This window comes from Copadichromis virginalis, linkage group LG5 (assembly GCF_057382275.1).
Source record: "Copadichromis virginalis isolate Kocher_CV1m ecotype Utaka linkage group LG5, C_Virginalis_male_GT1.1, whole genome shotgun sequence".
In the NCBI taxonomy this organism is placed as follows: Eukaryota; Metazoa; Chordata; class Actinopteri; order Cichliformes; family Cichlidae; genus Copadichromis; species Copadichromis virginalis.
The window spans coordinates 16,955,096-16,968,584 of record NC_140622.1 but is presented as its reverse complement, the minus strand read 5'-3'; the positions used below and the strand labels follow the sequence as shown (position 1 = coordinate 16,968,584).

At 42.0% G+C, this 13,489-nt stretch overlaps 1 protein-coding gene across 1 annotated transcript in view; it reads left to right on the top strand.

Moving 5' to 3' along the window:
- The window catches only part of LOC146709237 (arf-GAP with coiled-coil, ANK repeat and PH domain-containing protein 3-like), a 61,038-nt gene continuing 47,549 nt past the window's right edge, over positions 1 to 13,489 (top strand). The window contains exon 1 of the mRNA XM_085456258.1: positions 1 to 256. Within this exon, the coding sequence (XP_085312384.1) occupies positions 210 to 256 (47 nt within the window). The 5' untranslated portion in view covers positions 1 to 209. The remainder of the gene's footprint in view (positions 257 to 13,489) is intronic.

Below are 13,489 nucleotides of genomic sequence, written 5' to 3'. Positions count from 1 at the left end.
CCTGTCTGGGCAGCAGCGGCAGTAGTGTAGTAGTAATCTGCGTGCCGCGTACTCGGCTCGCATTTTGTGTCACCGTGCCACCAGAAGAGGGGCGACAGACTGCTGCGCGTCAAGGGGATACCAGTCATCATCCACACGGTTCAAGCTACATCCCGTTGGGGGCAATGACATTGGCAGCCTGACGTGGGAATTAACGAGAAAACGCAAAAATGACTGTGGACTTTGAAGAATGTATAAAAGATTCGCCCCGATTCAGGTAGGAGCTCCTCTCGGGCACATAGTAGCTTTGCGCAAAAAAAATGGCACACCTTATTTTAGGCTACGGGATTTCTTTTTTCTGAAGGGGGGATAGCACGCTTCGCCCATGCGGAATGTAACAGTGGTATCAACAGGGTAAAATGAAAGGACGTTGAAAGAGCTGGATGGCGATTCTCTATCCATATTTTCTTTATTGCATTTTTATTCATTGATTGTAATTTTCATATGGCATCTTTGTGATACATCAGCTGGATGTGTAATGGTGTGATTTTTATTTTATTTTTATTTTTTAACGTGGGCTGTCTATCAGCCCAGTGCAAATGAGGAGATGAGGGACACCCACTGCCACGCACAATGAGGATCCATATTGCCGAAATGTAAAATTACAAGTGGTTTTCTAGTGATCACATCATTCCCTTAACCTTCTTACAAGGGGCACACATACATTTTGAGGGTATAAGGGGAACACTGAAGTACAGTTTGGGTGCAGTCTTTTCTTTAGTCATACAGAAGGGCATGCAGTCCTCTAATGTGTGTCATTTTGCACAGTGGAGAGGAGAGACCCTTGCAGCAGCTGCAGCAGCACCAACAATAGTGGCCCTGGCTTGCAAAGAAGCAGCAGGGAGTGGAGTACACACTCTCTGCAAGAAGGGAGTTTGTATCCTGGGCACAAAGCCAGCTGTGCTTATCCGCTGGAGGTTTGTAGCCTCACTAGGTCCACGTGCCAATCTGGCTGCACTCCTGTACAGGCCAGTGGGGGAGAATAAAAGAAAGCAAGCAACATGTAGGCCAGGAATCCCCTGTTAAATATGCCAGTTAGAGGCGTTGCAGATATGTGGGCATGCCTTCTACTTAGTGTTTTCAACTTAAAGGACCAAATTATGAATTATTTAGTTTGTAGAGAAATAAAAAAATGCCACAGATCGGTTATTAAGTCATCCCCTCTGTATCTCCATGTCAGCATTGGTTGCGTGTTTAGTTGCAGTTCTCTATGTTTGTCATTTTGTTGCTTCCCTCTTGCTCTTCCCCTGTGTCTCCCTCTCACAGTCAGCTCATCTGGTTTCTTCACTGTTGTATATGTCCTCAGAATAATAGTTAGTAAATCAAATGAGAAGGCAGGCAGGGAAATGTAAGAAAGAGGGCGAGGGGAGACGGACATCCAGTTGGCTCCATAAATCTCATGCTGATTTATGGATGATAGATGGCTGAGAGAGAATGCCAGGAAGAGAAAGAGAAGCAGAACAGACTCAGAAACTTTCCCTTCTCTCTCCCAGTTCACTGGACGAGTTCCAGACCTGCTGTTTCCTTAGATCATAGGACACACGTCATGTGTATGACTGTAATTGTGATAAAGAAGATGGGGATCATTATTTTGTAAGTGCTGTTTGGACCATAGGATGCCTTCACTTTCATGTCCCTGTTCTCATTATCCATTCATCAGGATAATTTCAGCTGTACTCAGCACGGTTAGTTAAGTCACATGTGGAGCTCAGTTTTATATAACAATGATGCAACATATAGATACTAAAAGAACTACTGGATAAGGGCAGCAGTGCCCAAAGGGCAAATTCATGTGACAAAACTAACAGTGAAAGTGAGGGTGACCCGAGTGACAGTGAGAGGGAGAGACGCTCATCTTGAGGACATCAAGGTTGAGACAGTGTTGCTGTAAGAAGTTTTGAATGAAAACAATGTATGTGTGCTGGTGTTTCACTGAGTGTGTCATAACTTAATCCTAAAGACTGATTTGTTTGAAAAATAAAGTGACAGGTCAGAGTTGCGTGACTAAGCCATCCAATTAAAGATCATCACTGCAGAAATTTCCATTATATTGAAGCGTGTTGTGATCCAGCTGCCTGTCTCCCCCTCCTTGTTGGGTCATTCTGTAGAAACAGAGCAATCCTGTCTATCTTCCCACACACAGGCCTATAACAGCTCACACACACCCTCTCGCTGCAGGTCTTAACTTGTGCCAGCGCTGTCTCTGTGTAAGCATCACTGAGTGAGCAGGAAAGAATTTGGAAAGGTATTCGTGCCGGTGTATTTGTAACACATATTTTTGTTCAGCCTCTCTCTGTATACTGAACTCATCACCAGTGCCCTGCCTCCTATTCACCTGCTCTTTCATTCATTCTTCAACAAAGCATGTGTGGCGTGTAAATCTGCCTATAGTTGGTGGCAATGATTGTTTTAAATCAGATTTCCTGGAGCCACGGCCCTATTACATGTTTGTTTGCCTTCGTTTCAGTATTTCTAATCCCAGCACCACTACTGATTCTTTTATTGGTTGATTGGGGAGAAAAAAGTAGGCCTGCACAGGTTTTCAGTGTCACTGCAACAGATTTATTATCTGTGAGTCAGAGAACAGCGCGGAAAAAGAATAGAAAAAGATCTAAATGTGACTCGGGTGTTCAAAAGCTCCACTGCTAAGTGTTTGTTGTCACTGTATCGCAGGTTGGAACATTGAGAAAACATGCCGGTGTTAAAAAAGAAAAACGCTGATGAGCTTAGAGGTGAACAGTTTAGAACCTGCTACAGCTGAGAAGCATCATCTTGTGCTTGTGGTTTCATTTGATTCAGATGTTCAGTTGCTAAAACCAAGTGACATAAACATAAATGTTTCGAAACAGGTAAAATGACCGTGAATCGGCACTTGTTTTACATGTTCAGTCGCAAAAAGGATGCATAACTCGATCTATTTACAGCATGCATTTTGTCCTTTATTTTACTGTTCTGACAGTGTTGTTGTGATATAAGTGTTAATATTCATATGGGTGGGTGTTAGCTGTTGCCTAGCAACAGCTGCTGTAAGCCAGACAGCTGAGATCTGGGAGAAATGAGGACGGAAAATTTAAGAATGGACGAGGCGAGTGGGCACCGTGAAAGACGTCATCTTCATTTTGATTTTCAGTCACAGAGAATTTTTACTATCAAAGAAGTGTGTGTGAAAGTAAAAAAAAACACAGCAAATATTACTGGTGTACTTGAGTTTATTACAGTGGAATTGCTGTTGGATGCCTAAATCCAGTGTCAGAGCGCATTTAGGAATAATATTAAGCTCACGGGAGGTCTGTCTGTGTCATTTGTAAACTGTAAATCAAAATGAGAATACTGAATATGGACTAGTGTTTGTTGACTCCAGCAATGGACGTTTTAGGCCATCGTGTACTGAGAAGCGACTTCTATCCCACGCACAGCGTATACTCAGCATCAAGCTGTCCAGACAGGTTGAGAGAGGGAGTCAATGGCATTTGAAAAGTGGACGCAGCAGATCGAGATGTTCTTTTTGCAAATGTGTCGCACAGACCGAAACTTTATATTTTATTACACAAAACACAAAATACTTTTAGGACAGGGAAAAACCGAAACCTCGTCAAAGCTGCTCAGTCTATAATGTTTAAAACAAAACTAGGGTCCATGTATAATAATTTTCCCATAAGACTGGAGGGATTGTGCTACAGACTGTTGCCAAACCTGCGTGCAAGTTTACCTCATATTTAAATACTCTCTTCAGCTTTCAGGTAGCTGCATGTCATATCCCAGCGTAACAGCTGTTACACACATTCTTAACCTTATTTCAACAGCAGTGTTGCATGTTCAGAACTTAATTTTGGTGATGGCTTCTCGTGGTCTTGCACGTCGTTCTTTGGCTAGCCATCGGTTTGTGGCGTATTCTTTCAAAGCCTTGAACCACAAAGTAGATCCGGCCAGACACGGTGCTTCGGACCTCCCAGCCTACAGGTAAAGGCCCGAGTTCCTCACAGCTCACGCTGGCCAAATCCCGTGGTATTTCACTGACATCCTGGTATTTTGGATCCACAAGAGTCGACATTGAGATGAGAGGGTTGAGTTTCATCAGTTAAAACTTGCACTCTTTGTGACTTGGTTAACAAAGTGCATGCACATACTCTATGGATCTGTTATTTAAATTAATTGCACACTGAGTCATATTATTTTTCTGATAGTTGCAATAAAAAAATGATCTAAAAGGCACCAAAATCACAAAGTCAGACACAAATACCCTAGTTTTTTATGAACATGTGAAAGCTTTAAACAGTGTTATTTCTGCTCTATAGTTGGTTAAGTTGATATTACCTACAGTTTTGAGTGTTTCAGAGTTAACATGGGTAGTAAAAAAGTGTGTTTTTGAGACAACATGAAAACCCCATAGTCTGAGAAAAAGGGTGTGAATGTTTGCTTTAAGCTCCATGGCCATTACGTTATTATATGTCTGGCTGTTTAGAGCTGGAGGAGTTTTATTCAGAAATGAATGTTATTCTAAATCTGTATAGAGAGAGCCCACATGATAATAAATTGCAAAATCGTGGAAGTTCAAAAATATCTCAGGTTTATATAACCTGATGGTGAAGTGGATTTGATAAAAGATTTGATGTGTCTGTATAAAAAGAGGCTTTTAGCTGCCCTTATGTGTGATTTCCTACAATTATTTTTAAAAGCATGTCTCCATTTATTGGCAGATTAAAGTGCTTTTTGATGCTCTAGTTGTCTGTCTGGTGCCCTGGTTTCTTTAACTGTCTGGATTTTTATTCCCTACCTGCATCACCATTACCTCTAATCCTCTCTCTCTCTCTCTCTCTCGTTTTTTCTGACACATCTTGACTTTGCTGTCTATTTGAGATACTGGGTGCTTATTGTTAAGAGCCTGTGAAATGTGTAAATATGCGTCATGCTGTCTTTGCTAGTCAGAGGCGGGAAAATAGCTCTGCTGTTGCCAAGAGTGACCAGTAGGCATTGGCAGGTGTAGACAATACCCTTCTCATCTCGGTATCATGCGTGATGGCAGGAGAGATTCATATCTGTCCCCATCAATGGGAAAATACTCAGTAGTTGTTTGAAGAGTGTGCCAGCGGGCAGGTGTCCCAGCAGAGAAAACAGTCGCGTTATTTGCAGAGGTGAACATCACATGGTGACTAACAGCCCAGATGATTTCAGACTGGATGAGAAAATGCATTAAAGGGCTGAATAAGATTACATGTCGGTTCTCACTGGTTCTCACTGATAAACTGCACATGTGCAGATATGATGTTGTCTGGAAAATGTCCCAGGCTTGTACCTGTTTTTAGTTCTAAGCCCAAAAGGACCCTGTCTAACTGCTTGTAACCTATTTTGGAGAAAAACATCTTTGAGAGTCACCGTGACCGTTTGAACCATCAGGAATAAAGCCTCTTTACAACTTTCAGCTTTTGGCAAAATGTTTAAAAAGGCTCCAGACCGCTTGCATTAAGTAGCTGATGTCTAGACATTCGTTCCCAAACACTTTCTCTAATGCATCCGTGTACATGGGAGATGAGCAGAGGAAGAAAGGAAACAGCCTGGCTGGCCTGAATCACTATTCTATTATACACATGTTCTCCATTCATATTAAAATCTAAACGTTTTTCTTTTCCAGCAGTGTTTGCAACCAAATCTGTTGCATTTGAGCTATAATAAAAGGGATTTTCCCTCCAAGATGGTAGTTTGTCTTTTACAAGGTATAGGAAGGTCATGCAGTTACTAATGCTGGACTTGGTCCTACGTGTTGGGAATTTATGTATTTTAAATATCCCCTGTCACTAATCTGTGAGCATACGTTAAAGCTAAAGCACTTTTTAATCTGTACAATGGAGTCAAATGCAAAAAATATTAAAAACTGCTAAATCTGCTTCAGTTTATGTTATCTTTGCCACTGTGATAAAGGTATGAAGGAATATCAAGGCAGTAATAAATACTTTTCCTTCTTCTTGTGATACTTTATTAATACACTGCGTCCAGAACATGTATCTACTCTAGAGTTAGGCAGCCACCAGAGGATGAGCACACTGCAGTCATTAACGGATGGTCAGCAACAATATTCAGGTAAGCTGTAGTGTTTAAGTGATGTTCAGTTGGTACTAAGTGGTACAAAGTTTGACAAAATATCTATTACACCACCCCGCCCTGATCCTTTGATACGATAAAAGCCACAATGAATCCATATTATTCAAGCCCAGTTCTGACCTGAGCATCTGAAGGTTACAGCGGAAATTGAGACTCATCACATCAGGCAACGTTTTTTAATCTTCTGATGTCAAATTGGTGAGCCCGTGTCAGCTGCATCCACCGTTTCCTGTTCTAAACTAACAGGAGTGGCACCCGGTGTGGTCTGCTGCTGCTGTCGACTTCAAAGTTATACATGTTGTGCATTCAGAGATGTTCCTCTGCATCTGGTTATTCGAGTTATTCCTGCCTTCCTATCAGCTGGAAGCATTCCTTCGACTCTCTTCTGACCTCTGACCTCAGCGAGGCCTTTTCGCCTAGAGAACTGCCGCTCACTGGATAGTTTTTGTTTTTGGAGCATTCTCTGTAAACCCTAGAGATGAGTGGGAAAATCCCAGTAGCTCAGCACTGTCTGAAATGTGATTGGTGGAGTAGACTTTTGTGTTGACAGTTGGACAGATGTCACTAACATAGCGATGTTATGCAGTGTTGTTTAGAACAATAAATGTGAGTATTTTGATTTGAATACAGTTTTGAATATTTGATTAGCCCTGAAAGTGTAATAGGTACATGTGTTGTTGCGCACGTACTGCGTGATATAGCAGCTTTGCTAATACTTTCTTTGCTCTGAAAGGTTCGACTGCAGCAGGTTGAGGATGAAGCAGACGGTGCCATGATGATAAACTCCTAATGATGTTAGTGATTAGATCAGGAAACCCTCACCGGAAAGAAATCCCTTAGCTATATATTGACCTGTTAAACTATTTTAACCTGCAAGTGTTAACAGAAAAAACATGCAGACTGGCAGGGCCATAAAAATATCTCGTAACCCCTGTGAGTTTACATAAATATTTTAGTTCCCCCTGGGTGTGTAAAGGTAGCGTCGGCTGTGAACTGCAGAAAGCTGGCCGGTCTTGTCAGAAGCTTCACAAACTGTTGTTACAACTTAGGAGGAGTGCAGTTTGTGGCAGCGTGGTCTCGATGTATTGTCTAACCCTCTGACAGAGTGATATGAAGTGCTCTTTTTATTGCATCGAAAGACATCAGGTGAACGAAGAGGGCAACCCCGCCTCAGTTGTTTTGCATGTGCGCCTTGAATAGGTGCCCTTACGTGACTCCAGATTTAAAAAAGCGCACTGCGCATTGCATATGATGTGAAAAAGGCGATGCCCCCATTTGCCACCTGCAGATGTTTGCTGTGTTCAGAAATGTTGTAGCCAGTAATACTGTTCCTGTTTTTGTTTTAGGAACAGAGTTGTTGACATCCATCGACTTAGAAGCAGCGTTTCTGCTCTTGCAGCATTTTGTTTGTTTGCTTGGAAACATACTGTACACAGATCGCAGCTGCTGCTCTGCTCACAAATCTGGTATTCCCGCTCTGTTTTGCTCTTACACGAGACTCGGTGTTTGCAAACGTGCAGGATCCGATTCTTTATTTCAGAGGAGCATAGAAGGATGGAAATCAGTAGCGATAATGATAATGATAGGCACTTGAATGGCTTCTGTACTGTGTGGTTTTCATTCTTCTTATCGGATTTGCATTTGTGTCGCACGTGTGTGTCTGCCTCCCGGCCAGCATGTTGGCAAATCACATCATCTCATATTCCTCTTTCTGCCACCGTGCCAAGCACACAGAAGTTGGGCATGTTCATGAGAACATGGGCCCATCACGTGGACACATCCAGTGAATCCACGGAGTGCATGCGCTGCTGGGGGACCTATATGAAATAGGATTATCAGTAAACACACTCTGATTAAATCAGCTGGATAGCCTACAGACCCCGTTAAAGCTCACACACTATCAGCCTCATACCCTGAGAAGCTTTAATACAATTTTCCTTTCTGTAGTGTGAGGGATGAAGAATTACACAAGTACTGTTGACAAACTGCAGTTTAAAGGACTTGCAAGCCTTGGGTCAGAGTACTTCTATGTCCCACTGAAAACTTTTTATAAAACCAATTCACAATGCAGTGGCTTTCATTTTAAGAGGCGTCTCCATGGTTGCCGAGATCATAATGGATGTTGTACAGGAGGATGCTTTAACCGCAGCGCAGTCCTGAATATTCGCAATTCGAATCAAGCAGGTGCAAGGCAGCTCATTTTAGCTCACCGTCCTCAATTTTAAACTTTGTCAGTTATGTATTTTATCCCATAATATAACGTTATCGATTTTCGATTGAGGCGATTTTACAAGTTTGCTCGGCTAACGTAGCATGGTGGCGCATGAGATGAACCCTCTTGTTTGTAGTATTCCCAGAGTATTTTAATTTATTTAATAAAATATTGATATTTGTCCCTGTACCGATACAATATTGCCACATGAAATATCGTGATACTATGCTTTATTACTGTGTTTAACATACAGTACAACTCTGCACACAAATATCAGGAGAAAGAAAAGATCACATTAAGATCTCTTCGTGGTCCAGCTTACTTCTCCTGACATCTTTCATTTTCTAAATGCCCTCCTGACTCTCGTCTAAAACACAAATTTGACTGAGTTACAAACTGAACTCTAATCCTGATAAAACGCAGAGAAACACAGGCACTAACTATTGTAACCCCCGCATTGATTAAGCTGCATCTTAATTCCAGCTCAGTGGATGTGACAGTCAAACAGGCTTTTTCTATAAACTAGAATCCCAAAGTGTAATTATTAATTCTTTGTCTTTGGAAAATAATGCCAATCAAAGTCATAGTTTCATAATGACTGCGACTTGCAGTTTATTTTGGTCCAGAGAGTAATTACCCAGATCAGAGCCTGGGCAGCTGTGATTGAGCAAGTCGTGATTCATGGGAGAGCTTTAGCAGATTCTCATTTAATCTGGATGACTATAAAGCGCCACTTTAAGGTTTCAATTTTGCATTTATAGAGCGACTAAGTCTAACAGGCGGTTGATTTAAAGATGTGGCGATCAACAGCGTCAGCACAGACAACATGAATCATTTGAAAACATCCTTTTGACAAAGTCTGATTTGTGGCAGATGTGTTGGTCTCATCGGAGTCGAGGGTCACTCCTGTCGTGAGTAAGAAGAGTGAAAAATGTGGCACAAATCAGACCTTCTCACGTCTTTCATGCTGTGTCATGGTTTATTGTGAGTAACCTCTCTGTGTAATCATTCAGTCCCACTAAGATCAGCATTTGGTGTGGGAGTTTGTGCAAATGCTGCCAAGGCCTCTTGAAACTCAAATCAAAACTATTAAGTAAATTGGCGTCGTCTTGTTCCTGGGTTTCTTTCTTCATGTTGGTATTACAAGTTGTTTTCCCAGCAAGAAGCATTTGTCTATCCTTTGGCATCCCCCGCAGTTTAAACACATATTTTGCCTCACTTGAGATGTATTTTTTAGACTCTTCCAGAATCAAAACACAGCTTGCTAGTTTTATGTGTTATGGTAGTTACTTGGGGGGTGGAGTTGTTAACCAAACACACAGACTGACTTTTGGTTTAACTGGAAGTCATGTTTGAAGAGAGTTCACAATGCAGGAAGTCATTAAATCACATAAGGGGGAAACCAGCTTCACCGCTTATGTGTAGTTTCTGGAATGCATTTGTGTTTTCCAGACTTTTTGTGCAGAAAGCTACACATGAAACCTTGGGGCACTGTATATGTTTGGACAGACGCATGTAGCTGTACAAACATGCACATTAAAGACAGAATCTGGCACCACAATGTGACACGACAAGGTGATTTTCTGCAGGGTTAAAGGGTCAGTGGTTTCTCACACTTCAAATCAACATTTTGTCTCCAAGATACTTGAAATAATAAAAGTGGTCTTAAAATTGTGTTTTTTGTACAGAAAGAAATAAAACGTTTGACTTCGTGGTGGCTTTCTGTGTGCCAGGAGGTTTTATACACGGTTTTGCATTTTTTTTAATACACTGCAGTTGAAATAGCCATACATGTTTTTTTTTCCTCAACTTGAAAACATTTTTTAAGCCAGGATAAACCACTTAACAACTTCCATAGGATTTAAAGGCTAGTCTTCACTGTTTACATCCTGTTGAGGGGACTCGCATCGAAACCTAAGAGCCTGTTCCACAAGACTGTCGACGCAGTCGGTCTTCCGATGTTTATCCGTCTATAATTCTGGATCGTAGCTAGCCAAAGAAATCGACGCCTCTGACGTCGGCAAGACTAATTCTTGTGTTAAAAATAGAAATTTAAGCTACAAGTGCGTGTTTGTCGTCTACACGCAATGTGGGAATTATCTGGTGTCGCGGGGCTCCGTGCCTTCGATAAACAGCCCAACTGGTTCAACCAAGTGGTGGCCAAAAGACAGGAAGGGAGAGAAAAGAGTTGGGAAATCTTTGTGTGCACACCCACCAGTCGTCTTGTTGTGGTTGCACTCCTCTTCTTCACCTTTATCCATCTTTTTCCTCACTGTACTCTCTCCTCCAGCCTCCTATATTGGCAGTGTGCAGAGTGGATATGAATCAGTGACAGCGCAGCAGCAGCAACACTGACTGAGTTTCAGTATGCTGCCTAAGTCTGTTTTTGCTCTGGTTCTAGTTAAAAGATGGGAATGTAGCATGACTGGAAGGATGATCGATGACTAAACATACAGGGGCAATGACTGATGGGCGGATGTTTGTAGTGGAGGGGGAATATAGAGGAAGAAAGATGGTCCAAAGGGATGGAGTGCACCCAGAGGAAGAAAGACAAAAAAAAAATGGAGACAGATTAATGGCAGCACATACAGACACATAACCGTGTATAAAAACCCACTGTGGTAAAATTTCCCAGAAAAGTATCTTAAAGACACAGAGGACAGCTTCCTTAGGCTGACAAATGATACAGTCTCACAATCATCCTGTTCAAACTGGAATAGAAGGTGTTTGTGTTTGCACGTCTCGCTCTTACATCTGGGGTCCACTTGAGCAGCTGGTTCAGATTTGGCCCAACTTTCTCTGCCTTGGTTTTAATTGTACACACTTGGCTTTATGAACAGTAGTTTTCTTTTGCGTCAGATTATTAGTTTATACTTTGATAGGCTGTTTGTCCTTCCTGTTTACTCTCATGTCTTACTCAGCCCTCACGCTCTTCCTCCACCCACAATCCTGCTGTCCCTCACACCAAATGTGTCAAAATTTTAGACCACCGATACAAATTTCCGGTGCCTTTAGTAAATAGCACAATTCACATAGTTAAGATTTTTTTTTTCCTTCTTCTTACTCTTCAATCTCAGCTACAGTCTGTTGAGACATGCATATCTGACCATTTCTATCAGGTTGTTGATGCTGGCTTGCCGTGTGTTTGGCGCCCCACCAGCCCCAATCCTCGCTGAATCCGTACACCCCTGCAGTGCTGAAACCACAAGTGTGATTGACAAGCCAGTCTTGAGGGACATGAAAAGAAACCGGAACACCTTTTGCTCTTTCTTGGACACTGATGGATTCCCTAGTCATGTTTCCCATCTTTACATTCTTCAGCCTGCATCCGTGCCTGAAATCCCTGAGGAATTCCTCAGGGATTTCCAAATGAAAATATTCCCATCTGCCATGTCAGCAGTCCCACAGTTTCTTGGATTCATAAATCCCACTCCTACAAAGTCACATAAGCATGCACTCTTTCACGAACAGAGTGGTTCTTTCCATTTGTTCAGTGGTTTGCCCACCGCGTACAAGGGTCAAGAAAAAAAATCACAACAGCTGAACCACATTCATCAAATTATAATGGCAATTGATCTTAAAGCAGGCAGGAAGGAAGGAAGACCGTGTCATAGATTGCTTTGGTATGAGGGTGTAGGGATATGGTGGGTATGTGTGTGTGTGCATATGTCACATAGACAGATGTAGCTACCTGAACAGGGTGGTTCTGTCAGAGAGATCTGGCCTGGAGAGCAGGAAGATTAAGGTTCAGCTCGATATGAAACAAGCGTAACCAGAAGTTTCATGGTGACGGCAACTTGCAGTCTACTTTGTACTAGAGTGTAGAAAACCAGATTAGAGTAAAAGCTTCACTTTGACTGCAGCCAAGCACCGTTTTCTCCCACAGTTTCTGAAACCACATCACATAAAAACTAGCTTTGTTAAGTTAAAGTGTTCGATAATTACTGCTGACAATTTTTGAGGTCTAACTCGGGCCAGTCATATAATTAAATTTCATAAATGTTATGTCACCCTACTGCAGTCAAAATGCTCGCATCACAACAAGTCAGCTACATGGGAGCAGATAAGCGATGATCTTAGCTGATCTGTTCATTGTAAAATATTAAGCTCTGAACTGGAAGCATCAGCTGCGTCAGAAGTCCATGTGTATTTACTACCTCATTACCAACATGTTAACATTATGAATTATATTTTACAAATCAAAATCTTTCTAGCACTGAGCTTTATAGGTGAAACCACAACACTTCACTTGCATACTCACGCTGTCTGGCCCAGATTTGTTTCTCTTGCTGTCTCAATGAGCGAGGCTCTTGCGTAAGACCACCCCGAGCGTTAATGTAAACCTGTCTCTTCATTCTGTCTCACCCAGTGGACTTTCCCTCCACTTCATATCCTGCTGCACTTCAGCAATCGACGATTTAATAATGCAGTCGTGTGAGGTGTTGTAATCTTGTTTTCTCGACCGCCGTTGTAGTCTTGGATAAGGATAATGCTTTGGTAGTCCGGTATTAGCAACAACAACAACAACAACAAAAATCTGGCCTTGTGGTTTTGCTGTTGCTTCATTTGGAGATAATGGCTATAATTTGGAGTGAAAGAAAAACGCTGGCCATTTGGAATTACAGTGACAGAATTTGTTCAACAGTGTTCATTAGATGCATAAATGTTTACCCCAAACTAAATTTGTCTGGTCTGTGAGCTCACTTTGTCTGTGGTGCGCCTTCAGCGGATTCCATTCCCATCTTTACGTCGCACATACACACACGCGATTGTTTGTGTGCATGTGAGAGAGTTATTTAACAGCTTGTTGACTGGTCATTGGGAATTTGGAGAGTATGGCTGATTCAAGTTTCCGAGTGGGTAACCGTGGGTGCTTTCTCACATGTTAGCGCATGATAACGGATCCTCTGCCGCTTGTTTTAGGTGAGGGTGCAGGACCATCCAGTGGTAAATTTTCTACACATACCCTGTACCAGCTCTATTTTAATATGGGCTTATTTGGATATTGCGTGTGAAGGTTTGGACAGGTTAACCTGATCTATGTTTTAAGATTTACAGTCTCACATGCAGCTCCTTGCAGCGCACGTGTGAAACCAACTCATGACTTTGTCAAGACTGAGGTCATCAGTGTTTGCTGACAGG